At 42.7% G+C, this 24,688-nt stretch overlaps 1 protein-coding gene across 1 annotated transcript in view; it reads right to left on the bottom strand.

Moving 5' to 3' along the window:
* VRK2 (VRK serine/threonine kinase 2) overlaps window positions 1-24,688 on the bottom strand; it is a 68,688-nt gene that overhangs the window by 5,947 nt on the left and 38,053 nt on the right. The window contains exons 9-11 of the mRNA XM_077813968.1: window positions 16,742-16,862; window positions 12,001-12,059; window positions 5,879-6,060 (exon numbers count right to left, since the gene is read on the bottom strand). Of these exons, the coding sequence (XP_077670094.1) occupies window positions 5,879-6,060; window positions 12,001-12,059; window positions 16,742-16,862 (362 nt within the window). The remainder of the gene's footprint in view (window positions 1-5,878; window positions 6,061-12,000; window positions 12,060-16,741; window positions 16,863-24,688) is intronic.

Below are 24,688 nucleotides of genomic sequence, written 5' to 3'. Positions count from 1 at the left end.
CAATCCCCAACTAAATTATCCCAGCCAGGGCTTTGTCAATCTTGACCTTATAAGTTTTTAAGGAAGGCGATTCCACCACCTCCCTACGTAACCCACCCCAGTGCTTCACCACCCTCCTAGTGAAAAAGTTTTTCCTAATATCCAACCTAAACCTCCCCCAAGGTCCAATTCCAATAACTTAATCAACCTTCCCCAAGGTCTAATTCCAAAAAATTAACAAGTATAATTTTCAAAAGTGCCTACCGTCTAGTTTTTGAAAGGTGGTTAGGTACTGAAAGATGCAGATAGGCACCTAGTGTGATTTCCCCCCCCCCCCAATAATTATCTAAATACTTTAAAATTTGATGCTTAGATTCTCTCTCTGAAATTCTCTAGGAGTTCAGCTCCCAAGTGCCCAATCCACTTTTCAAATGGGACTTAATTTCTGAAAATCTTTACCCTACACCTGTTATCTCTCCCCACCTAAATGAAGTGTATCATGTTTTGTGCAAAAAAAAAAAAAAAAAAAAAAAGGTATATTACCTGAAATCTATCAGATAGGACCTCTGGTTATGCTTGGGTATTCAACCATAACCCTAGCATCCCAGGAGCATATGAGAAAGCTAAAAATATTTATCTGATGCCCGGAAGTATAGAAAGCAAATAGACATGACTTCTGTCCCAATTATCCATTCTAAGCTGATAGAGATGGAAGGAAATGGGAGGACAAGGTCAGCATTAATAAGAGTAAGGAGGCATGGAGTGCAGTATTCTCAATCATTTGATGACACTGTATGTGTCTCTCATCTGACTTGGACAAGGTGATTCAGTGCCTCAGTCAGTGTGTAGATGAGAGCAAGCTGGCTGAAGCTCAACCCAGACAAGACTGAGGTGAGGGTAGTGTGGAGCAAGCAGCTGGAGATGGCAGATACAATATCAGTTCCTTTGAGCATGTACATCCACCATTAGTTACTAGGGATTGCAAGTTAGGGGTGACTTCAAATTCCTCCCTGCCTTTGACAGTCTTTACAGCAGTAACCCAATCATTTTACCACCAACTGCATCTGGCTTTGAGTGTGATCTTTTAGATGAAAACAGTGCCACTGTTATCCATGCTTGTTACCTCAAGATTAGTCTACATTAATCTGAAATGTGCTCTCCCATAAAACTATTCAGAGACTACAGCTGCTGGGAGCACATGACACCAGTGCTCTGGCCTCTGCACTGGCTGCCTATGGATCTCTAGGGAGAGTTTAAGTTGTTGGTTATCACCTACTGTGACAGAATACATCCCTGTATTCACTCTATAGACTATTGTAATAATCTTTGTACAAAGCATGCTTCATAAGGTATCACTTAAACTCATAATTTGCTGGTCGATATTGTCCTGGTAAAACATGTGGCAACACTGCAGGTGAAGTTATAAGATACCCCCGTATGATGTTATTAACACGTTCCAAACCCCATAGCCCTGCCCAAACCGAAGTTGGTAAACAGGTCTGTCCTAAACAAAGGAATGTGTGCTTTGCTTAATTTGCATTTAAGCAGCAAACAGAGTCACCAAGCAGGAAGGGAGGACAAAGGAAGCTAAAACAGGTAAGAAAAAGCCAGCAGGGAACATCCTTCCACATGGACTTTTTGTCTCCTAATGCACAGCTGGAAATGTTTTTCAAGGGGGGTACTGAAACTATAAAAAGGAGGAACACCCCACGGGATCCCCCTCTCTCTCTCCCTGTATGTTGGAAGGCTGTTTGTGACCAGCCTAGATGGGAGCTACTTCAGCAAGGCACTGTAAGGCTTGGGTAACAGACTCCCACTGGTCTGACACTGGTATGTCACACCTATAAAGCCCTCAACGGCATCCCCTCCCTGTGCCATATCGCCACAGCTAAAATCAGGAAGGACACCTTAGTTGGACCACCTGCCTTACAGAGGAGAGCTGACAGCTCAAGACTCTTGAACTGCTCCCCAACTTGTCTGAAATAACAGAATTTGGTGACCACCTGGACATTCTGCAAAAGACATCTGTAAAGTGTTTATTTTTTTTCCAGGGAGGGCTGAGGGATGTTTCCCATAATGAATGGCTGAGTTTTTTAAATGATTAATGCTAATGGAATTTCATTTATCTTGTAATGATGGTAGGGCATGCAGAGTCTTGAATAGGTGTCTATATTCATGAAAAATGACAAGTTATTCAACTGTAACAGGAGTTTGAGTAGCTTCAGTACAGATCCATGTGGCTGGACCCTATCCGGAACCTTCTAGAAAACTCTGACTGCTGGAGACTGCCAACTTTGCTTGAAGTCACAGAATTTTAGATTTTTAAATATAGCACGAGCAAACAATAATTTATGGTGTGGTGGTGCTTCCTCTCTGTCCCTGGCTACTGAAAAAGAATAGCACAGAACAAAGGTAACAGGTTCTTTGGCATTACACTTCAAGACCTCTAGAGTCAGTACGGTGTAAAGAAATTGGAAAAGGTTCTGGCTCTTTGTCTACCCAGGATGCTCTCAGGACCTCTAGGCAATACTGATTCAGTCACATACACTTCACCCAAGCATCAACCAGGCACTTCACATTTCCAAATGGGACTAAAAATTACCTAATGCTAAAAAAATTTACTGATTCCAACAGCTATCTTGAATTGGGGGTAAGAGAAAATGGCTATGGAGCTATCATAACAGACCTCAGGAAGTTCCAGCTGGAAGGAAGTGAAGGGCCACTTCTGCTTATACAATCTCACATGGAGCATTGCATGGCTCAAGGTAGGTTCCATGTGACCCCAAAACACAGAGGTTTCTAGAGAATTCTGGGTTTGGTGTGGAGCGTGCAGACAAATCCCCAAGAATGAGGCATTACTGACAATACTCAGAGAATGTTACGCTGACATGTTGTACACGCTTTATAGTTATTGAATTACTCCAATTAGCAGTAAGTTTTGTGTTTGTTTTTAATGGGAGGAGAGAGGTGTGTGTGGTAAGAGAAGAAGTGGAAAAGGGCTGAAAATGCAGAGGAGGTAACATTGCAAGTGTTGAACGGAAGGAGGAGATAGATGGGCTGAGAGCAGTGAGCAGTACATTGCTTTTTAAGGCATTCCACCCGGTCAGCAGTGCAGCTAGAATGCATCAGCCCTGGAAAAGCTCTCTCTGGCCTCTCCAGGAGCACACAACCCAAAATCTCCTAATCTTCCCCAAATGGGGTGTGTCTCTTATGTCCCCAACTCCCCCAAGTTACAATACAATCAGTCAGCCCCAGCAACTGTAGGTTAAAACCTAGTTTTCTGAAAATCTTATGTCCTTGGCTTGTATTCTCTGTTCTCATACAAATGGTAACTTAGATTTGGTAAACTAAAACATTTCTTAAACTTAATGGAGAATACCAGAAACCTCCCTTTAATCATTCAGAAAATAAATCTCCTGTCTTCTGTCCATTTTTCAGTAAATTAGATTACATTAATTTTTTTGCCCTTAAGTACATCTTGCTAGAGAAATACCCTTGAGGAAAGAAGAACTCTAGTTTGAGGTGGCACAAGCATGCATATTTTTCAAAGTGGCAAGGCAGGAGAAATTTGAGGTTCCTCTGAAAATTTAAGTGATGATAGGTACTAAGATCAAGTCATCTGCAACAGCACAACCCTGTCTCTGACCTTGTTATTGACCATTCAAATAATTCTGCTTGTGTCCAAGGAACAGAAGCACTGATAATTGACACTTCTCCCTTATGGACTTGTAATAGGGTTGTGCACTTGCAAATTGAAGAGTTGCTACAGCACTTGCTAACTCTCATAGTCAGAACAAGTTCAGCAATATCTTTCATGCTACTTTAATATCCAAGTTTAGGCTAAGTATAAAACTGAATAATTTTGTACTTTCAGCTGAAAGTTAAAAACAAAACCTGAAAATCCTTTACACAGGCATCTGGCTGTTCAGTTTTTTTTTTACAGTAACACAAAATTACATTTACAGAAAAACTGCTGATTTATAACAAATTGTATTAGGAACATGGGGAACAAAACTTGAGAAATAACACATTAAAATCTCTTTCTCTGAATGCTTTCCCTCTTGAATCTGATGTTCCTTTGGTTTCACATCCTATACAAGTTTTCACTAAGATGATAATTTTTGATCTTTATATATCTGATTTTCCTCTGACCCACTATTCTTACTATTGCAATTAATTATTGAATGTCTGCTTAAAGCTGACAGGACAAAGCGTAAGCTTCATATCATTGGTCCAGCTTCCATTCTATGAAGAGAAAGGGTCTGCAGTTTGCTGTGTACACAAATGAAAAGAACGCATAAAGAACCATAGTTTGGCTTTACTAGTCAATGTCTAATATGTAAAAATCTAAGATTCTGGTGAAGCAGAGATCTAAACATAGATCAGTAAAGGAGATGCCTTTTTAAAAAAACTTTTATATTTCAATTAAATTTAGAAAACTATACAAACTACAAAAATGAAATAAGTTACTCAAATTAGTGTAGATTAATTGGTGACCATTATTACAAGGGAAATACTGTCACTGAAATAGCTTTGTTTTGTTGTAAAAATGATAAAAACACAAAAGTCAATAAAACTGCTAAAATAAGTCTCTAATTACCAAGATCAAAATACAGTGGCTTTTTATTAAACATGAACTTTTGTTCTGCCTTCTGCAATACGTAAATAGTGCTGACAATTGGTTTGTGAGCCACTTGCTACAATAAAATGTAATTGTATCATGAGAGAAAGGTGACAATCAGGAGATCATGAAAAAATTACATATTCTCACTAGTAGTTAATTAGCCATGCAAAACCCCCTCAAACAGATATTCTTGTCTATTAGGAATGATTACTATGCAGGCCTACAGATGTCAATACCACAGTCATTCAAATACTTCTTTCCCTACTAATTGAAGGTTGTAAAGCTCTGGTGCCAAGGTTTTGCTTCCAAAGAGCTAATTTATGACTAGAAGGATATTTTATGTCTTCAGTTGCAGCAGCTACAAAACTCAGCAAATCAGAACCATCTGTGCACTGATACTTGAATCACCATTCATCTAGCAGCCTATCAGTCACATTAGTTTGCATCCTGCATTCTTGGCTCATGTACCCTTGTGATGGTCCAAAGTTCACAAGAAATATTAAAAATGAATGATACCCTGACCCTGCCTTATTGCACACGCATCAGAGAAGAAATAGGGCTTTTGCATATGGGTAGTTTCAAGGCAGAGATATCGTGAGACTGACATTTCATATCAGGTCCAGTAAGGCTTCTAATTACATCAATCTAGATTTATTAAGCTTAAAGGTTTTATTAATGGTATAGTTTCAGACTTAAAATACAGGGGGGACATATATAACATGATAGCTGTCAACTTTAAATCTGTGTGCTAAAAACACTATACAGCACTACATACAAATAAACTACTTAAATCCAAGGATGAAATATCCCCTTCAGATTGGTGGCTGTAGGAATGCAATGACAAAGGACCAAAAAAAAAAAAAAAGACAGAAAATGAATTAAATGCTTTTACTTATCAAGACAACTTTGCTTTTAATCTGACCAGAATGAAAAACCTGGCATTCAAGCTTGTCTTCAAGATGTTAGTGAACAGAGTCCTTGACTTCCCCATTATCCTGAAAGTAAATGATTCTCCACAGACACACTACTTTGAAGTGAGAAGCTGTAGGTCAAAAGGACTCATGACAGTTTTTCCTCCTTAAGGGTTGACATCCCACTTTTTAGCAAAGCCAGGGGAAACAGGAATTAACAAATGCAATGTATTTAAAGCAAAACAATTGTTGTGTCAGTCTCATTTTGAGATCTTAAACTACTTTATCTCATACAAAAGAAAAAACAATCATCAAACATGTTTCTCAAAATAATTGCTGAACTGCAAGGGATTGTGTTACTTACTTTCAGATCTTTAGACGCGCACAGATTTAGTGCACATCTAGCAGTGGAAAATTCCAGAGGGCCATCGTAAAAAGTTCCACTTGATTTCAGTCCATCCACCAGGATTTTCTTTAGCACTTGATACTTCGGCTTTTCCTCATAAGTTAAACCATAAACACATGCCAAAAACGTAGCTATTTCACCTGTGGAGTATATTTTAAAAGGGATTTTTTTTTTATGTGGACCAACGACTTTGAAAAAGTCTTCAATCCAAGGAATGACAACCAAGATACAACAGAACCAAAAGGAAATAGCCACAACACAGAACTGTTGAAATACAAAGATTTTTTTTTCTTTGGATGGGAAAAGGAAAGAACAGACTGATAAACTTGCCATCTCCTATGCTGTTCATTATGTTATGATTGTTACAGAAAACTATACTAGCATTAAAAACTACTGCTAAAGTTTCTCTTTTTAGTCCAAAGATGCTGATAATTTGGCAACTAGAAAGATTTTCTTGATATTTGGATCATAACAGGACCTTTAAAATGCTGTTGCTATGTATATTGAATGCTAATTTGCAGACATTTTATAATTTGAACACCTACTGGGAAAGCAAAATGCTTTGATTTACAGGGTCTTGACAATCCCTGCATTATGCAAATATCCTATAAGTCACTAGACAGTGGTTGGTTTTGTTGGAAACAGGTCTTAATGCAATCCAGCAATATCATTATTTTACCACCATCACCACCAGCTGATATCTCTGGAGGGGTTAAGATGCCTTCAGGAGTGTGAGAATACTACAGTTGGGCATGTATAAAAAACTTTTCTTGCAGTTATTTTAGTATAATCCTAAAACTAAACTGCAGTATATATTGACATTTATCTCTTCTGATCCCCAAGGCAAAAGATATTAAAACAGAGCCACAGAGTGTGTACTACACTGTAGGAGGAGGAGAAGAGAAAGCTAAGTTTTAAAGTAAAGTATTTTATACTACACAATTCCAATGTCATATAATACGTATTAAATTTGGGAATTCTGTGGGGAAAAAGAATAGTATGAGCAAATGCCTCATAACCTCCCCACCCTACCACGCCCTGCAAAGGCCATTGTTTGCCCTATACCAAGAGCTTCCTCTTTGGGTTACCTTTATACTGTTTCTGTGAAGAAAATACAGAACTAGACAAGCCACACATTCATTAGCTGCTTCAAACTCATAAAATGCTAAACAATAAAACCTCTTGTGGACCTGCTGCTTACATTTCCATACTAACAGCACCCATACTCCTTAACACACTCACTGCTTCCTAACAACCTGGATTGAATGTGGCTAAGATGTCACAGGCAATTACTAAGGACAAGTCTGTCATGCAGGGAGAGAATTCCTATTTGGTAATTTCCTTTATTAAAGTAAAAAAATTAAGTTCATAGCATTTACATGAAGAAACTGGTTCAAGGAAGACCTACTGCTAACAGTCTGCTTTTGCAGAATTCTCGTACAGGTTAGAATAGCTTTGATAATCAGAGCCTAAACAAAGATTTCACGTTGAACTCAACTGTTAGGGCTACTGGCCTGATTTGTAGCTGGGACTCAACGTGGCCTACCATTTTGCAACTACAATGCATTGTGCATCAGTAAGTTCCAGGTGGAACTGGTAGCACTCAGATGTGTACCTACCTGGCTTGCATTGCAAAGGAGTTAGATCTAGATCTCTGTAGTACCAGGTGCACCCAAAAAATTGCAGGACATTGCTGAAAATCAAGCCTTTATTATCTAAGTCATCTACTTGATTTTTGTTTTATGGGATAATGAGGGATGGAAAAAGGAACAGATTTTAAACCATTCCATCATTTCTAAAGCTATGTTTTAGTCTTATATTTATATCACCTTAACATAAAGCAAGAAAATCTTCCTGTCAAAGCAGGACATCTACAACAAGGCAAGGCAAGGCAAAACATACAAGATTCTGTTCAAGGCACACAAACGAAATCTGGTCCTAGTGGGAGATGTGGAGAGATGGATGAAGATCTTTGCAAGACTCTCATCAAGGCATTCTTGTAGGGTTCTGAGTCTGATAAGGAGTAAATCCATCCAAATGGAATTTTAGCTCTTAGTTTGAGACCACTGGGGCAATTGTTGGGTCTACGCAGGTGTAAAATATCAGATTCCTTTTATCAAATACGTCAGCAAATTCTTGATATTTTGCAGAGATTAATAATCTGCTGAGCACAGAAGGCAGTGGACTTCTCAGTACTGGTTCTTGTTTCCTTGGTCCCTGACTTAACTAGACACAATTGTTGGCAGTAGATCAACTCAAGCATCTTCCATAAGATCTGTGGATCATGCTGTGAGAGCGAGAGAATACTGAGCATGATCAGAAAGTTTGCTGACTGCAGAGTCTAGAAAATATTGGATTTCAACTTGGAGGGGCATGATTTCACAGGACAGCATTCCACCATTGATCATTTACACTAGATCTGGGGTGTAATTCCTGTCCACTGGAACTTGATTAGCTTTAGCAAATTCAGCATCCATGAAATTGCTGGTGGCCACACAATCCACTCACCTCATGTACAGCTGGGACGCTGTAGGTGCAGCAGACAACAGTCTGAGGCTGCCAGCATATATGTGGGCAGAAGAGGGGGCCTCGTTGGAGAACTCAACTCCAAGGAGCAGGAGCAGGCTGTCAGAACTACCAAGTGGCAGGGGATGCTCCCAGTGAGGTAGCAATGTTGAGCAGGCTAGAGTAACTACTCTCACTGGAAGCTTATATCCTGGGTCTTGGGGTCATCTGGTTAGACCTGTGCCTGTGGATTGGCTGAACCCTGATTGATTGACATGGAGCCCTCACGTAATCAGGCTAAGGGATGGCTCAGCAGCACTTCTCAGGCTCAGAGAGCACTCATCAGGCAATCATAGATAACTCATTACACTAAATACCTTTGTGGATCTTGGCCTCTGTCTCTTGGGCCCAGATCCACATAGGGACTTAGATGTTGCAGTGCTGACTGTCACAGCATCTAACTTCTAAATCCCTGGAAAAATCACAGTAGCAGTCCACAGGGCTGTTGTGAGGATAAACACATTAAAGATTGTGAGGTGCTCCATGCTGCTTGGTGATGGGAGCTGTACGAGGGTGAGAGATTTTTTTTTTTTACCTTCTGCTACCAAAAAACATTTTTAGTACTGGCATTAAGGCCGTGGTCATCTCCTTTGCTCTGTAAGCAATGGGGACCCTAAGCTGGGAGGCGTGGAAATGATTAGCACCAGTGCCACTGCATCATTCCCTCTCTGTGTCTAATGGAAGCTCCTCCATTCGAGCTCTGGGGGGATGTACAAGACAGGAGGAGCTGCTGTCCGTAGCATATTCATATCCCTAGGCAGAAGATCTAAAGTATTATTTGGGTGCCAATCATTGTAGCATCTAGCTGTCAAATACAGCATTAACATTAGCATAACATTTAATTTGAAGTGGACCCTTCTCTTGCCATCTTAAAAGGGATGAGGTTCTTCACACATCTGGCAAGCACCGCATCATGGGAGGCACCCCTTCTTTGGCCTCTTGCAAAAGGAACAGAACAGCACCCGTTACCTGGCTGCTCCACCTCCTCGGTCTCTAGGTATGGACAACTTAGCATGCACTAGGAGTGAAGAAATGGCAGCCAGCCTTGCATTCCATGGAAGGGGCCAGCCCATGTCAGTTTTGATTTCATATGGTTGGAGGTGGGGATACTTGCAGTAGGGCAGAGGAAAGGGAGAATTATAGGGAATTTTAGGTGGGGAGAGGGAAAGAAAGGGAAGAGGAGAGAGTGGAGGTAGCGGGTGATGGGGGGGGAAGGGAAGAGAGTGATGAGCAGAGAGGGGACTAATAAGGGAAAGGAGGAAACAAAATTTGAGGATGAGCAAGAAATTGAGAGGTGGAGAAGAGCAGAATGGAAAGATTGAAAGAGTAGAGCGGGACGGAAAAAATGTATATGTGAAACACGACAAGGAAATGCAGGGGGAAGTAGGATCATAGGGTTAGAAGGGACCACAAGGGTCATCTAGTCTAACCCTCTACCAAGATGCAGGATTTCTTGCGTCTAAACTAGAGGGGGGCAAACTACGGCATGCGGAACCCTCCTGCCTGGCCCCAGCTCCTGGCCTGGGAAGCTCGCCCCCGGCCCCTCCCCTGCTGTTCCCCTGCAGCCTCAGCTCACTGCGCTGCCAGCACAATGCTCCGGGCAGCGGGGCTGCGAGCTCTTGCCGGGCAGCGCAGTTGCAGAGCCACGGCCTGACCCAGTGCTCTGTGCTGCACGGTGGCGTGGCCGGCTCCACCCGGGCGGCACGGCTGCCTGGCCTGGTGCTCTGTGCTGCGCGGTGGCGTGGCCGGCTCCACCCGGGCGGCACGGCTGCCTGGCCTGGTGCTCTGTGCTGCGCGGTGGCGTGGCCGGCTCCACCCGGGCGGCACGGCTGCCTGGCCTGGTGCTCTGTGCTGCGCGGTGGCGTGGCCGGCTCCACCCGGGCGGCACGGCTGCCTGGCCTGGTGTTCTGTGCTGCGCGGTGGCGTGGCCGGCTCCACCCGGGCGGCACGGCTGCCTGGCCTGGTGCTCTGTGCTGCGCGGTGGCGTGGCCGGCTCCACCCGGGCGGCACGGCTGCCTGGCCTGGTGCTCTGTGCTGCGCGGTGGCGTGGCCGGCTCCACCCGGGCGGCACGGCTGCCTGGCCTGGTGCTCTGTGCTGCGCGGTGGCGTGGCCGGCTCCACCCGGGCGGCACGGCTGCCTGGCCTGGTGCTCTGTGCTGCGCGGTGGCGTGGCCGGCTCCACCCGGGCGGCACGGCTGCCTGGCCTGGTGCTCTGTGCTGCCCGGTGGCGTGGCTGGCTCCACCCGGGCGGCATGGCTGCCTGGCCTGGTGCTCTGGGCAGCACGGCTGTAGCGCCACCAGCCACCGGTGCTCCAGGCAGCGTGGTCAGGGGGCAGGGAGTGGGGGGGCTGGATAGAAGCAGGGGAGTTCGAGGTGGTGGTCAGGGGGCAGGGGTGTGGATGGGGTCGGGGAGGTCAGTGGGCAGGGAACAGGGGGGTTGAATGGGGGCAGATGTTCCGTGGGGGCAATCAGGAAGGAGGGGGGGGGGTTGGATGGGGTGGTGGGAGGTCTGGGGATGGGCAGGGGACAGGGCAGGAGGTGGATGGGGTAGGAGTCCCGGGGGGGCTGTCAGGGGACAGGAGGGGTTGGATGGGCAGGAGTCCTGGGGGGGCCCCTCAGGGGGCGAGAAGCAGGGGGAGTCGAATAGGGGGCAGGGGCCAGGCCTTGCCTGGCTGTTTGGGGAGGCACAGCCTCCCCTAACCGGCCCTCCATACAATTTTGGAAACCAGATGTGGCCCTCAGGCCAAAAACTTTGCCCACCCCTGGTCTAAACCGTCCAACTCAGTTCCAGCCTCCTTTCTGAAAACCTCCATTGAAGAAGCTTCCACAACCTCCTGAGGCAGTCTGTTCCATTGTCCTGCTGTTCTTACAGTTAGGAAGTTTTTCCATTTTTCCTGAGATTTAATCTAAGCTGTGAAAGAGAGGGAACGTTAATGACAACTTTTAAAAAAGAATCTCCTGAGTGGCTGGCTGGCTCGCGGGAGGGGTGGGGGCGGCGGGGCGAGGGGGAACGCGGGCAAATGGATGCACACACATGCATGCACACACACACGAACACACAAACAGGAATGCTATAAATTGAGGGGTGTCTGACAGCTGTGATCTACTCAGAAGATACTGCCTGGTCTGCTCTTGCTTACCAGTCTGATCCTGATGATCAAACTCAAGCTCATTCTGATCTCTTGTCAAATATTTATGCTGAAGGCCCCAATCCTGCAAAGTTTAGTATGTGGATATAACGTCAAAGAGGTACCACACAGGTGGACTGCTGGACCTACGCATTACAATTTGCAGGATCAGGGCCCTAAGGGGATAATGCTGCATTAAATCACGCTTACCTTAGGAGGACTGGAATTGGTAATTTAATTTTAAATATTAAATTTCAGGGTTTGTTTTTTTACTTCGTTCTTATTGTTTTTTTCCCAAAAGTTATAAAAATATTTAAAAGCCTTATTCTAATAAACAGACTAAGACAGAATGATAAAATACACAGCATATGCTCTAATCACACTTACAGCAACTGCTTCCAGCCGGACCCCACTTCATCACTGAATCTGGGAGCTCATCCATCAGTCTGAGACAACACAAGAATACAACAGGTGAAATGTGAATTTTTAGGAGGTGATCCTTCACTTGGAATTCTGGATACAGTAAAACTCAATTCCAAAAGGAGGGGATCTCAAGGATAACTAACACTTCAAAAGACTCCTCTTCAAACAAAATCTCTACCTACCAGATACCTATTTTTAACTACCTAGAGACTGAAGATTTAAGCAAAACCAGTTACAACTGGGAAAGCATCTTCACTTCATGCCTCTTTGCAGGGGCTTATACATTTTCTGGGAGTAAATAAATATACCTTGGGATGAAATTTCTCACTTTGCTCTCACCCCAAAGATTAATTTTTGTGCTTTTAAAGTTGGGAACAGTTTTGTCTGGCTTTCTCTAATCATTTAGCACCAGATCCTTCCTAGCCCTAATGCAGGGAAGTAGGGACAACTGTGTGAGAACTGCCAGGATTACAGCTACAAGCTTGGTGGGGGAGAGCAAGGACAGTGTCTCCAGTGCTCCCTAACCAAATGAGGGGCAAAGCTATGGCCCTGTCCCTTCTAAATGTCAACAGAGCTAACCCGGTGGAAGGGGAAGGGAGCCAAGACCTACACTAGATTATTAGGTTGGTCAGGTGTGTGAAAAATCCACATCTCTGAGCAGCATTATTAAGCCAACCTAAATCCCCATGTAGACAGTGCTAGGTCAGCAGAAGAATTCTTTCATGGGCCTAGCTATCACCTCTCGGGGAGGTTGACTACCTAGACCGATGACAGAACCCCTCCCATCGGGATAAGTAAAGTCTACACCAGAGGTGGGCAAACTTTTTGGCCTAAGGGCCACATCTGGGCATGGAAATTGTATGGTGGGCCATGAATGCTCATGAAATTGAGGGTGGGGGGGTGAGGGCTCCGGCTGGGGGTGCAGCCTCTGGCCTGGGGCTGGATACCTTACTCCTCCCCCCACCTCAAAGCAAGACAGGGCTTGTCTACACTTAAAATGCTATAGCGGCATAGCTTCATCTATGTAACGTTTCAGAGTAGACACTACGGGGATTCTCCTGTTGGTGTAGGTAATCCACCTTCCCGAGAGATGGTAGCTAGGTTGACAGAAGAATTCTTCAGTCAGCCGAATGCTATCTACATAGCTGGGGCCAAGGGCAGTAACTAAAGAGGCTTAAGGAGCGGGCCTCCACCCCGCTTCCCTGGGCCAAAGCCAAAGCCCAAGGTGCCAGGTGTCACTGCTTGCCCCCCTGCATGTTCCTCTGTGCCGTCTTAGGGGGGTGCACCCCACAGTTTGAAAACCTCTGCTTTAGAGTGATTTATTTTCACTTTTAGAGATTAAATTACTGTAACACTCAAATTACATTTCTCCACAATGACTCTATAGATATGATGTAATTTAGCTCTGTGGGGCTCCTGGCAACTGCCTTGCTTGCTACCCCCTACTGCTGGCCCTGCTACAAGGGACTTAGGTTGGCTTAACTACATCACTGAGGGGTGTGAATTTTTCACACCCAACCAACATAGTTTAAAACAAACAATCTAATTTTCTACTCTAGACCAAGCCTGAGCCAATTTTTCCCCACTGCTCCTCCTGGGGTGGTACCGTGTACTATACACTGCTCCTTGCTGTGGGTGAGCCAACAGCTTAGTCTAGCCCTTCATGTTTTAAAAGGATAGAACTGCAGTTAAAAAAACCTATATTCCTGCAGGGGCCCAGTTCTCTCTTTAAAAAACAAAACACTTTCACTTAATTCTTCGGGGCCATAGCACCAAGCCCCTGTAACTGGGCTGGGGATCCCATCAGTGTAGCTGCATAGGGACTATTGGAACAGCATCTATGGTCATCATGCACCCATCTGGGAGAAGATGGGATTATCTGCACTGCAGCAGACTGTAGTCCAGGGAGTTACAACAGAGTAGAGCCTTGTTGAACAGGTGCATGTCCTATCTGAAATTGCTCTTCTACCTCAAAATCCTGAATCTCCTTTGTTCTGAGGAACCACAGGGGACCTACCAGAGCTGCAGGTGCAGGATTTGCCCCTAAATTCATAAAGGCAGAGTACAAGGGCTTTGCTTAGAGAATCTAAAAAGAGGATAAAACCATCAGGTCCTCATCCAATGGGGTGGTTTTGTATGGAGTGGCTTCACAAGCCATAACAACAGCTAGGGTTCTGCTACGATCCCTGTACAGCCATGGGATGAGCATGTGAATCTGTGAAGCGCTGGATGAACTGGCTACATCATGCCCCAAGACCTACCCTACACGCCAGTAGAAACAAACATCTGCACAGCATGCAGATGGGAAGGTCCCCATGGGGCCTGTCCTTTAAGGCTGTCAGTAGCTGCCATCACGTTTAGAGGAAACGGGAGGTGGGATTTTGTTAGTCACCTCTTTACACAACAGTACATGTTTAAAAAATGAACTTTCCAAACAGCATGCTGTACGTCATTGTTTCACTCTCACATGTAATAGACGCAGCAGCAGTTTCAGTGGATGGCACTTACCCTGTGGCTCATTAAAAGAGGAGAATTCAAGTCTGACTAGAAAGCATCAGAAATCAGAGTTCCAGAACTAAATTAAGGAAAATTCGATGTGTTTATTTAAATGTCGTTAATTTCCCAAAACTTACACTTGGAAATTCTATGATTTCTAGCTGAATTTCCTCAGCTTAATTTCCCTCATGAGGCTGCCATGGCACCAGTTTCCATATGATTGTTAATTATTCTTTTATTTCAGTCACTTAGTGTTTCATTCTTTTTTGTAATTAGAGGTAGTGATTAGAAGATTTTTATATTACACTGGAGTTTCCCTTTTTGAAGTTTTCAGATGCTTTTATTTGTGATCTGATAACTCAAGACCAGTTTAGTTTTTAAAAGTTCGTAGTTTGGTGAAAAGCACAAGCCATGCCAAGGCTGAGTGACACTGGCAGAGTAAAAGGGAAGTTCAACAAGTGAGAGAACACACTGCATCATCTCCCTTACCTATTTAAGTGGGCACACAGCGGCAAATCCAGCACCTGACCTAAACAGTGGGGATAGGTGCTGGGGAGGAGAAATCCTTTCCCCCAGGCTACAGTATGGCTGCAGAGCAACCCTGCAGAAGTCACCTCAGTTACTGGACTGGAGTATACAAGATGAAGCACCTACTTCTCCCCCCACCTTCACAGCCATAACTCAGCTACCCCTACTTCCCTGCATTAGGACTAGCACTAGATTCTTCCTAAATGACTAGAGAAACAAGGGGAAAGGAAGAAAATGGGATTATCTGTGCAGCAGTAGAGTGCCAAGCCCTGCCTCTGTGTCTTGTGCTACTTGAACTGCACTCCCACATCCAGGTCTGCTCTCAGCAGAACCATACTGGTTCCACTGCAAAGGTATATGAGCAGAGAAGGGGGCTGGATTTGTCCACCGGACACCCATCAACTTGCATGTAACTGGATATCTACATGTACATACACCAATCCCCTCTGGTCTTTCACAACATTACAGGGGCATCAAAAACATTCAGACAATTAAGGGGGCTACCTCAGTAAATGTTTCATACCAAGGGACACACAGTCATTCAAATAAGAGGGAATTTTTGCCAAATGGAGTTGTACCATATTTTATATATTTCCTCCTAAGAAGCCTTTGGCTGCCAGTCTGGAAAATACCAGTGCTTGAAGGGTTAACTGTAAGTGAAGAATTAGTGAAGCAGTTTGATCGATTAAATTGATTCAGGAGAACTGTGTAAGTGTTAGTTTGGGTTCTGTACCGATCAGAACTTCTAAAGCAGAAATATTAAACATAACATACGATGTCAACGTTTACAGATGCAATCTGTATTATCCGCAGTCTGCAGGCTAACCTTTTTCTCTGCTGAGAGCGGATGCCATACTGCATTTGCAGATTGATTTCTGTGGCTCAGATATCCCTATTGTGTACCTCTGTTGTGACTTGCCCTACTTAAAAAAGTTTGCTGCTTTCTCCAGTTGTGGTGCTACCTCTATGGAAAACGACAGTTCAGCATATCCTTGTACTGAAGAACAGGCTATATTGTACCACATGCAATTAACTCTCTCAAGTCCCATCCGTGAGAGCACTGAAAAAAATGGCAATAAACTCTGTTGCGTTAATATTATCTAATGAGTCATGCTGGGGTGGGGGTAGATGGGGGGGCAGATTCTAACAGATAAAGTTTTTTACTTGGTATTTTAAATGTTCATATAACATTGAAACCCTAAACCAAAAGATTTAATTCTTTAAAAAAAATCTACATAACTGAAAGCGAAAGAAATAGAATGAAACAACACATGAAAAATAAGGACAGCTTGCTCAAATTTTCATCTCTGTCTTTGTGAAGCAGTTACATAGTTAATTCTACAAAATCATTCTGAATGTGCAGCAAGCATACTGGCACACAGGATTTGCAAATGCAACTTCTTAAATAATTATGAGAATTCAAAAATCTGAGACATTGTTCTGCATCACACATTTGTGTACATGAAATCTCCACAGCTGCATGCACATAAATGCACGCAGGAGATGTAATGCACACTCCCAGAGTTCACATCTTTTAAATGCTTCTAACATATCTTTAATTAAGGGGAAATGTTTTTGCTTTCAGGTAAGGCAATATTCTACAGGATGTGAGCTCCCTTTGAAGTTCACTTTCAGATCTGTTTTGGTAAATGATGGAGTATTTGAAATTATTATTATTTACTTCATTTTAGCAGTCTGGACAGATACAGGGTCCTTCAGGTTCTGTTCCCAGGGTAGTTTCCCACATAACCACTGTAGCATGCAATAGCCAAGGATTTCAAGGTCACCTCTTCTGGATGGGGCTAAAGGGGAGAGAGAGAGAGGGAGAGAGAGAGATGAAGAATACGACCCGTAAGAAATAGAAAAGCTTTGACTGAACTACTGTTGATGAAATATGAAAAAGCCAAATGGGCAAAGTGTTTTGTTTGTTCAGCTGTATTAGAACTAAAACGCCCAGGATTTTGGCCTCAGTCCACAGACAGGCAGTGACTTGTTGCTGCTGAAAGTAAGGGTCAGTTTCCTCACCTCCTCCAACTTCATCCTTCCTTAGTCTGGCCTGTCACATGAACTTGATCCCCATGGCCTCTGACATGATCCAGACAGCCCATAACCCAGTACCAACACTTTCTCAAAGAGCCAAGCAGTAAAACAAAGAAATAAATGTCTGCTGCTAAATTGCTAACACATGTTCCAGGAAGTCCATGGGGTCCACATTGGTCATGCAGAGACCCTTTCAGTGCAGACTAAACACTGATGGCCTTTCCTGTTCTACTATAGAACTATTTGAAGTTGGAAGACATGACAAAACTGCCATCTAGTGTACATTTACACACCAAATCAGTCTGCTTACAAGTTCCATGAACTGTTTGTTTAAAGAGAGAGTTGTAGCACAGGTTAAAATACACTGGCTCTTTAGTAAATCATTCATACATTTATCACAATTTTGCTTGCCAATAAGAAAAGCACCGAGTTATTTCACAAACACCAAAACCCCCCAACCCCATATGAAAAAGCTGAAAACACATACTAATTTTGTTTCTTCACTACTGGTGACAAAAAACAAACATCTTATACACAGGGAGACAGACGGTACTTGAATTCATACAAAGATTGACTGTTCCAAGGAAAGAAACCCACTGCAATGTAATCTAAGAACTAGCATTGTTGATTGCTATTTTAAGTAACAAGCTGGGGCAGATTCCCCATTTCTTTGTATGAAGCTGAAGCATATCCCATGTTCACAATATAACACGGTAGGCTGAAGTACACTAACAAACTGTTAATCAATTAAAATTATTGAGTAAAAAAAATAGCAAGTCCTTTTGAAAATAAATTACTCATTTTCCCAAATTCATTTGAAACCTGAATAAAAACTGAGGGCAACTGTGAGTATATATTTACGTGGTACCCCACGTCTAAAGTAGAGAGACAGACACACAAGTAGTAGAGTATGTGGCTGTTAATCCAGCTGTAAACAGGTATCATATTTTATGAGCTTTCATTAAATAAATTCCAAAAAGTTACTCAGCAAACGTATCTTTTAATTTAAAAAGTCATCTACTGCAAGCTACAGTGCCAACGCTTCGTAACTGTTTCTTGTTACCATACATGGTTGTTATAAAAGCAGAAGACAAGATTAGTTCTTACATATTCTCTATCTTTACCACTATTAGACTATCAGATTACTAAAGGCCCTGCAATCCAACAGAATGCTACGTTATCCCTTGGGTGTCATTTATTTTCTGCACTAGATTCAACAATGTCCTAATGCAAGACTTGGCTCTCGTATTAAAATAAAAACAATCTATACCACTTGCTGTTCTGTAGCGATTTCTTCAGTCATAAATCTCCCGTTAACTGTGGAATGATTCCATTCATACACATGTGTTCACAACTCCTTTTTCCATTATGGCAATTCCAGATTACAACCATATAAACCAGCACTTTTGATGGCAGAGCCTCTAATTTTCACAAAATGCTATTCTGACACCTGTTTGTGTGACACAGGCTACATACAACCAGCCCTTTGAGAAAAATTGTCAGAATTACAATGGAGTACTTTTTTCACTGAGGGAGTAATTGATATGAAGCTGTAAGTAATGGCAAGTCATTTAGATTTCAGAAGCTAACCTAACATAACTACTCTTCAGATTAAATAGTCCTCAGAGAGTAAAATTTATTCCGTTGTTGTAATTTGGCCATGTCTAATTACCTTTGAATTCACATTTTAGATCTTTCACCCATTTCTTGATCTGCTACTTCATTTGTACAGCAAAGTCATGTTGTGAGTAGGTAGCATGTGTACAAGAGTTTTACCAATGCGTTAAGAAAGTTGTGGTGTCCCACAGAATAAATGCAAAATATATGCAATTAAACTACATGCTGCAACAATTAAAAAGAAAATGAAAAGTATTCCAAAGAGATGATAAATTACCAAAGCTGTTTATTTATCTACATATTTGCAAATCAGTGTTAATACACAAGTAGATTTACACATATCTTTTTTGAGATTTATTCAAAAGTATCAACATTTCATATCTACTTGATTGTGTATTGTCCTATCCTCGCTCCCTACTCTCTCATCAGTTCATTATTAGAGATCTTAACGTCTTGAAATGATTATATTTATATCATCATGATCTTTAATATTTTTATATATTTATTTGGCTAATAATTACTCTGCTCTTTAGTGAAACAACAGTGTGCTTTATGGTAGTAACCAGTTGAATTCATTACAAATGTGAACTCTCTATTCTCTAAATAATCCCAATTTATCTCTCAACTATATCTTTAACCAGAAAAATAAATCTGCTAATAAAATCTAAAATGAGATTACTAGAGTCCTTGATGATTTAAAAAATAAATCTGGGTTTAAAGAACTTCAAAGCCTGCTTTATTTTAAGATATAATAAACAAGTGAAAATTCATAAAATTTTGACTTTTAAAATACAGCAATTCTGCTTGATAATCTGTCACTTTTACAAGACCATATTTTAAAAAGAATCCTTATTTTAAACCAAATTACATTTGATTTATCTGTAGACTAAGAATTTCTATTCTTTTTTTCAATGGACATTTGAAATTTGATTTTCCATTAGCTACTACAATATTATGGTGTTACAGTTTTTAGCCCAATATTAAATGCTACCTGATGAAAACATTTTAGTATAATATTATATTCCACAATACTTCACAGTTTAACTTTTTCACTTCAATATTTAAGACCTGATTCTGTACTTGTGCCAAGATAAATCAGAAGGTACTCCACTGAAGTCACTGGAGTGAAATCAGAGTCAGGCCCTTAGAATATATTCTCAACTCAACATGTAGGGATAGTGCTGAAAAATTTACTCTAACAGAGTAGCATAACTGAAGCAACTCACACTGAGATGAGAATGTATTATGCTTCTGCGTATGTAACACATTTTGCAGTTAGTTGAGACCTAATATGAATTTGGATTACTATTTCAAAACGGAAAGTAAATTATATCATACGAGCCATTTTTATGGTCTTGAACCTCCAACGTTCCCAAGAATTCATCTTAAAGACATCTGCTAACCAGAATTCATGTGTGGAACTCTCCAGCAACATAAAATGGGAGTTTTCCACTATGCCCTTACTTTGCTAACTATTTCTCCTTCCACTCAGAGTGAGCTAGAAGGCTGATCAAAGACAGAGATAATATGTTTTTCTATGACATTTTCACTACTACTATCACATCATAATTTCATCATTAGTCTTTAGATTGTAAGCTCTTCAAGGCAAGGATTGTTTTATAAGTTTGTACAGTGTCTTACACAATGGGACCACCAATCCTAACCGGGGTTTCTAGGGTCTACCATAATATAAATAATAATAGTGTTTTTTCATGACACAAAGCCTATAAAGAAAAAAAGTGTGTCAAACTGACTGTGGAGTTAGAAATATAATTTTAAAAAGATATTACCCTATGGAGTTATATCTTATGAGATGAGTGTTGTCATCTGTAGAGCACTATAAAGTAACAGAACAGTTCAGCTTGGGGTTGAGAATAAGACAAAGAAGATAAACGAGACTGAAATATGAGACTCGATAAAATTAATGGCTGACATATTTCCAAGGAACATAATGAAGTACTGCCTCATTGAGGGTATGGTCAGCCTGAGGAATTTACTGCAGCAGGAGGGCAGACTCAAATATGGTGCATTGTTTTTTAAAAGAAGGCTGGATAGTTTTAAACAACACTTGTGGGCAGCGTACACAAATTTAGCAGAGGGTTATACACAGAACTCTGTGAACAGCAGATTTTTCAGCTTGCTAGCAGTTCTGAGGGTGGAACGGGAGGGAGAAGCGTTCTGGGTCAAGCTGACACTGACATTTTTCAAAATTTTCAGCAAATCAAAAAGTAATTGATTTGGATAGAACAAAAACAAAACACTTTCAATTTAGGGCATTTTAACCTTTCTTTTTTTTAAAAAAAAAATAAAAGCAAAGGAAATTTGGAAACAAATGGCTAGATTTGCAAAATCAGGGTGGTGGTGATCCCCCTTATACCAATAGCCCAGAGGTTGGGCACTGACTTGGGGGGTGGGAGCACCTGACTGCAGCCCCTGTTCCAATGAATAATTATTAATATAAAGTGGAACAGCTGCCAAATAAGAGACAGAGACACAGAGAGAGAGAGAGAGGGGAACACACACACCCCACCCCCACCCCAAGCCAGTGTATCCTATAGCCTGGTGTTTAGGGCACTAACCTGGCAGGGGCAAAACCTAAGTTCAAGGCCCTGCTCCAGAACAGGGATTTGAACCTTGGGCTCTCACATCCCAACCAAGTGCCCTAACTAATAGACTTGGGTGTAAGAAAAGGGGTGGTACTTGAACTGACAGAGCAACAGTTCATAGATTCCAAAATAGTTCCGTTTGAACTAGACAACATCTTTCAAAAGAACATCCGATCTTCATTTCAAAATTGCCAGTGATGCAGAATCTACTACAAACCTTGGCAAATTGTTCCAATGGTTAACCACTTTCACTATTACGAAAATTAGACCTTATTTCCAGGCTAAATTTGACCATGTAGGTACTTTGTTCAAGTCGCTCCTTAACTTTCTCTTTGTTAAACTAACAAGACTGAGCTCCTTGTGTCTATCACTATAAGACAGGTTTTCTAATCCTTTCTGATCTCATGGCTCTGCACCTTCTCCAATTTATCAACATCCTTCATGAACTGTGGGCACAAGAACTGGACACAGTATTCCAGCATCGGTCACACCACTGCCAAATACAGCAGTAAAATAACCTCTACTCCTACTCAATATTCCCCCATTAATGCATCCAAGGATCATCAGGTTGAGTATGGCAGATCCAATGTTAATAGACAAGAATAGGGGGATGAGAGGGTAACAAGAGAAGAGAATCCAGAGAATTTGACTTTGGGTTTTGGTAATGCATGATTTCCCCTAGGCATGGAGCTTAAGGGAGTTGTAATGCATCTGCAGGCCTACTGGTCCTTCAAAGGAAGGTGTTAGTCTAATTAGAAATGCCAATTTCAGAACTCCTTTTCCTCCTCCCTGCCATAGCCACAGTTAATTGCACAGTTTTCTCTCACTTGCACTGCTCTGACTTCCTGCTCCCTGGCCTCCTCTCCTGTCTATCCAATGTTCAGTAGCTCAGAATTACTTCTACTCTCCAGTAAAGCTCTGTCTTGCTTACACTTCATCTCACCCCCTTGCACTGCCCAGTCATTTCACCTTGTTCCTCCCTTTGACTCCTCTTCCCACACGTGGCTGCACATCTCTTTTCCTAGTGTTCTCTATACCTAAAATGATATTCTTCTGTGCCTACCACATTCACTTTTACACTGCAAGTCACTCCTTGAAATCTACCCTGGACTTTGACTCCTGGGCTGCCTGCTATTGCTCAATCTCTCCTTACAAATATTAGACTTTACTTGATTCACTTGCTATACTATGCCCCACATCTTTTATTTTAACCTCACTCCCCCTTCCTCAACATCCTGTTTTATGTTCTATATTTGTCTTATTGAAAATGAAAACTCTTTGAGGCAGGGGCCATATGTTTATGTCTTTTAATCTCTTAAGTGCTATCCAAAGCTATAGTGATTATTTATATTATATACACACACCACATGTGTTTTTGTTAAACTACATAAGCACTATCCAAAGTTATAGTGCCGAACACATGCCCACAGCGTATAGAATTATATATGTATGTATACACATAACGCACTGTAACTTTGATGGCACTTATGCAGTTTATTAATAAAAACAAAACACCACAACAACAAACACAAAAACTGCTAGAAAAAGTACACAGCAAGGAAAGTTTGTCAGCAGTGCCAGAATTTTTAGTGAAAGCAGTAGTGAAACCTACAGTGTTGGCCCCAGATTTTGTGGATAGCATGTAAATTTCCCCACTGCCCGTCAATAGTCTGATGGTATGAATATCATCTCACTTACGATGGAGTGCAGAATAGACGACTCGTGCCTCCTGATATGGGGGCTGGGGGGGGGAGGATAGGGGACCACACGCTATGTAAAGGGGAGGACACGTGATTGCAGCCAACTCTGCCGGCTCCTGGGAGGCTGGGGTCAGAGGAGTGGGGAGCATGTACCCATGGGCCCCGCTGAGGCCACGCCTAGCCCAGGGAAACTCACAGCACCAGTGTCTGCCTGGAGTTTGTGGACACCTCAGTAGGGGAGGCAATGCCACTACCTTCGGCTAAGCAGATGCCAGGGAACCTGCTCTCAGCATCTTCCCCAGTACACCCTGCCCTGAACCCAGCCAGGGGCCGTTGTGCTTTCCCCACTTCACCAGAGTTGCCTGGGGACGGTGGCCCTCTATCTTTCTCCCACTGGGACACCGCCCACCCCCGACACCTTCGGCCACTCTCCCTGGCAGCTGGGGAGCAAGAAGGAGCCATTTCTCATGCTGGCTGAAGCAGGCTGCTCCGGATCACTGTTCTGTGCAGCACGGCAGCTGCCTGAGACAGCCTGGCTGGGGAGGTGATAGCGGCTCGCCCCTCTACTCCTGTCCCAGGCCTGACTGCCAGGGACAGGGGCTGAGTAAGCTGGAAACATGCCAGGGGCTCACTTGGCCCCTATCCCCAGCAGCCAGGCCTGGGTGGGGAGCAGAGGGGACAAGTTGCTGGCGTCTCCCCAGCCAGACTTTCGCAGGCAGCCACCACACTGCACAGAGCAGAGATCCAGAGAGGCTGGCATGATAAGCGGGTGGTCCTGCCCCTTCCACTCTCTGCCTGGGCCTGGCTGCCAGGGATAGGGACTGAGCATGCCAGGGAGCAAGCACAGTGAGAAAAGGGAGCCTCTCCCTCGCCTCCTCAACCCCCTCAGGCCAAGCAGAAATTTTTTTTTTGGGTGGGGGGGGGGGCACTTGACCCCACATGCGTCGCATACGGAGTGCAGTAAAACTCTGGTATGTCTAAAAGTAGAAATAATTAACAGCATATTATTTGGCTTGTGGAAGCATAAACACTGAATGCTGATAACTTGTTGCCATGTATTGTTACCTTAATACTTTGAAAGAAACAGGTTTTATTTTTTGATTCTCCAAACTAGTAGGGGACCTAAATCTTCTGTAAACTCGACAAAACCCATGAAGAGTACATTTTTATTTACTGTATTTTTAGGTTTAGAATGCACCCATTATGTAATTCCTAGGAACACAAACAAATTACAACAATTCATTTGCCAGCATTAATAAAAATAAGGCTCATCATTTACCAGTCATACACAGACCACAAATAAACTAAATACCTATACAGAGTCAACTTCCTCAAGCAAAAGCCCTAGAAAACAGATGACTATTGCACTACTCCCTACAGGTTCAAAGACACTGTCTCTGTCAGACCAGTGGAGAAAGTAAAAAGTAGCCCCAAGGGCCATTCACTAGGAACAACACAGTGCCAGCTCCCTAATATGTGAACTTAGGGAGCACACATTCTAACTGACTTCAAGCAGGATGAATGGCAATAACACAATCTGAAGGACACAAAGGCATGGATAACTCTGGCAAGGCCCACATCAGAGATAGTTACAGCTGCCATACCAGACACAGATTATACAAGACACTTTTCGCAGTGATGCCATATAAGAATCCAGAAGTAAAA

The sequence above is a fragment of the Eretmochelys imbricata genome, chromosome 3 (assembly GCF_965152235.1).
Source record: "Eretmochelys imbricata isolate rEreImb1 chromosome 3, rEreImb1.hap1, whole genome shotgun sequence".
In the NCBI taxonomy this organism is placed as follows: Eukaryota; Metazoa; Chordata; order Testudines; family Cheloniidae; genus Eretmochelys; species Eretmochelys imbricata.
The sequence above is the reverse complement of the archived record's forward strand: the minus strand, read 5'-3'. Positions and strand labels throughout refer to the sequence as shown.